General features: G+C 36.1%; 1 protein-coding gene across 1 annotated transcript in view; it reads left to right on the forward strand.

The window, feature by feature from the left end:
• The window catches only part of PDLIM5 (PDZ and LIM domain 5), a 250,820-nt gene extending 247,180 nt beyond the window's left edge, over nt 1-3,640 (forward strand). The window contains exons 11-13 of the mRNA XM_012647161.1: nt 118-238; nt 3,242-3,357; nt 3,596-3,640. Of these exons, the coding sequence (XP_012502615.1) occupies nt 118-238; nt 3,242-3,357; nt 3,596-3,640 (282 nt within the window). The remainder of the gene's footprint in view (nt 1-117; nt 239-3,241; nt 3,358-3,595) is intronic.
• The last annotated feature ends 161 nt before the right edge of the window (nt 3,641-3,801 follow it).

Here is a 3,801-nt window from a genome sequence, read left to right on the forward strand (position 1 = left end):
ATTAAAATAAATACTAGTGTGCCAGAAAATACAAAGCCAAAGAAGAAAAAAGAAATAATAAATATTTGTGTATTTAGTGTCATCTTTTTTTTACAACGCATTACCTTTCTGTAACAGGAAGTCATCAATGCTCTGAAACAAACCTGGCACGTTTCCTGTTTTGTGTGTGTGGCCTGTGGGAAACCCATTCGTAATAATGTCTTTCACTTGGAGGATGGCGAACCCTACTGCGAGACTGGTAAGATCATGAAGCCGTTAGTTTCTTGAATTTTGAATAAAGGTAAAACATTAACCATTATATTGCTATCAAGTTGAAAGAATATAGTAGGTGAAGTAATTTTCTTAATTATTTTGGGAGCATTTAATGTTGCTCTAAACATATAGGAAAAAATTATTTAAACTTTTTCTGTGACTTTTTCAAAACAGATATTTCCAACTTCATTATAAGAATTGAGAATGTAAACATTACTTAGTAGGAAAAATATTTTGCTTGAATCCCTGATAATTTATGGATATAAATTCTACCAAACCATGTAGCTTAAAGCTACCTCTTAAGTCCAGTCGTGAATTTTGAGTGTTTATAAACATCAGAAATGTTCAACTTTAGAGTATGATATTGACTTGCTTTTTAAGGCAACTGCCTCGAAAATAAACTTGAAATCCTTTGTTACTTTTACTGAATGGAAGGGTAATCCTGGCATTACCCTTGGTAAAATGATTTTTAATAAATTAAACTATAAGGACCTGTCTACTACATTTGTTTTTTACCTGAACTCTGAACGTTTTCTTTTCCTTCCCAAAGTCTGTGTTTCATACCATTTATTTATTAATATTGCCCTCACTTAGATATTACTACCCACAGACACATTTCAAACTATAAAAGACTTTTCCCTTATCATGCCTCCACTCACCACCACTGCATTCCACTATCAACTTTTATTGCCATTCTACCTTGAAATTTGAAGTGCGTTGCTGGAAGAAGGGAATATTCCAGAGTAGTGAAGTTAGAGGCAGAGTCAGCTTCTAAGTTGAAGCTGTATTGACATCACTCAACCATTCTTTGCTCATTCAGTATTCTCCTATTTTCACCTCCTTTTGACTGCTTAATTAGGACCAACCTGGATCTATTCCAGACTGTCCATCAGGAACCCTAGAAATTCCAGTGAAATAACCCATGGGCAATTTTGGGACAAGTTGGCTACAAACTGCCTACTCTGATTCAACCAGAATATTTCACATTTTTTAATTCCACTGAATTTTCCTGAAGAAAGAGCTGTTTGGTTTTTTTGTTTTGTTTGTTTTAGGAGCTTTGCAAGACATTTTGACTAACTAGCAGACAGTCCCTATGTAACCAAAACACATATAAAACTCTCTAGTCTTCATATTGTATTTAATGTATTCAAAGAAGTCATAATTTAAAAACCCAAAGGGAATACCATTGAATATTTGTTTAAATGCCACTTTTAATCAACTTGGTCTATTTTTGTTCTTTCTTTTTCTTTAACTCCTCAAACCAGTTCTTAACCCAGTCTTCTTCATTTCAGTAAATAACCCCTCTGTCCTCTATCCAAAAACCTAAGGGCCATTTTGGATTCTACTTTTTCCCTTGTTCTTCCCATATCCCGTCTAATCAGTAAATCCTAATAGTTCTAACCCCAGTGTATATCACATTCATTTATCTCTCCATCTCAGCCATCACCATTAAATCTCACCTGCTCCTGCCCTTTGCCTGGACATCGTAATTGCCACCTTGATGGTGTATCTCCTCCCCTGCCCATGAGCTCCAAATAGCAGCAACAGAGCAGCCACTGTAATATTTTTTAAACTGTGAATCAGATCGTGCTGGAAACCCTTTGGTGGCTCCCACTAGAATAAAAACCACACTCTTCACTAGGGCCGGCTCTGCCAGTCTCGCCTCTGGACTCTGGCTGCACCCGGCCCCTCTGCTGCTCCTGAACACGCTGAAGTCCTGCCTCAGGGCTTTTGTGCTTCTTATTTCTCGTCAGTGGAATGTTCTTCCTCAGCCTTCTGTGGCCATTCTTCTTCTTCCAGTCTCATTACAACTATTCCCTCCTTGGAGAGGCCTTTTCTAACCCTCCTAAATAATGTAGTGCCCCCTCCTAATTATTTTATATTATATTACTATTTTTTTTCCTTCATGGCATTTATCCCAATGTGAAGTGTATTTATTACCATCTATTAATACTTTTTAAAAATTCAATATATGATGACATCCTGTTTCTGGTGATAACATAAGCCCCAGGAGAAAGGCAGCCTCACCTGTTGTCTTCACCATTGTACCCCGCAGTGCCCAGAACAGAAATGACACGCAGTAGACTCTGTGCGTATATGTCGAGCAAGCGCTAAGAAATACTGAAGATTTAAGATGCTAAGGAAGGTGAACCGAGTTGCATATTATAGCCTCCTTTCCCCTCTAGCCCAGGTTGGATTGGCAATGTCAAAGGCAAAGGGGAACCATGAGTCAACACAGTAGTGACAGCTTTTACGTGTACACAGTTGCATGAAAGAAAACAAAATACTGATAAATTCTAATTCAGTAACAGAGAAACATCTTGTCAAAACTGCTTTCTTCAAAAAGAAATCCTGTTAATATTTATAATTGCAATTTGTGTCAGGTAAATGGTGTTTTCTGGCTAAGATTTTTCAACATGAAGTCATAAAATTGAAAAGAAAATATAGCAAAAGATACTGTGGCTAATATTATTGTGATACAGTCCAGCAAGACATTCAGTCATGGCACTTACTCGGGAAGTTTCCTGTTGACTTTTATTTTTCTTCCTCATCCAAGGCAGATACACTATTAAATCTGCCAATATCAGACATTTGTTCTTGATTTATAGTCATTAGTCTTATTGTTGCTAGTTATTGGACGCCCTCTTGTATTTCTTTGAAACAGTCATGTTTACTGATAACGGGTCAGAGAACAGTATTCTGTATACATATTGGTCAAGGAAGTAGTTGGAGAGAAGTGAGAAGGATTACATGGAAAATTATAATAAAGAACGTTAAGGTGTGTAAATAACGTTTAGCCAGGGAAACCTGAAATATGCTAAACATATATCTCAAGCCAAATATTATGCCATCTCCTGAAAATCTACTTACTGCTATCTTTATCTTCAACATCTCATTTAATCCCAATTTTATTGCTGCTTCCTAGGAACTATCATTGTAAAACTTCATCATGTTTGTATTATATCTCTACCCCCCTGCCCCAATACAGATTATTACGCTCTCTTTGGTACCATATGCCATGGATGTGAATTTCCTATAGAAGCTGGCGACATGTTTCTGGAAGCTCTGGGCTACACCTGGCATGACACTTGCTTTGTATGCTCAGTAAGTAAACTCTTATTTCCTAATTACAGGAGGACAGTCCAGCCATTTCTAGCCTGATTACTTAATGGAAATATCAGCTCTTGTATCTTTCAGTCCTTCAGACCTAAAGAAAAAATATTTTTACAGTGAGTTTGAAAGTTGTTTATTAAATTTTTCGGCACTTTTGAAATTATTTGGCATGTAATAAGATCCTTACCCTTAGAGAAAAGACAATTTTGAATAAATTTTTGTCTATTAGGGCGAGCTATGTAGTTCTCAAAACAGTAAGGGTCCTTTACTTTAAACAAAATGTGTTTTTAGAGTATTTTTAGTAGTTTTTGGAAATATTAGGTACGTCTTAAAATAGAAATAAACAATTATAAAAATTTGATACTGAGTCATCTACATGTTGATCCATCTTTTTCCTCAGCAAAAGCCAATGGGTATTCCTTTCCTTTTTTTTTT

Source organism: Propithecus coquereli, unplaced genomic scaffold (genome assembly GCF_000956105.1).
Source record: "Propithecus coquereli isolate 6110/MARCELLA unplaced genomic scaffold, Pcoq_1.0 Scaffold26, whole genome shotgun sequence".
Lineage (NCBI taxonomy): Eukaryota > Metazoa > Chordata > Mammalia > Primates > Indriidae > Propithecus > Propithecus coquereli.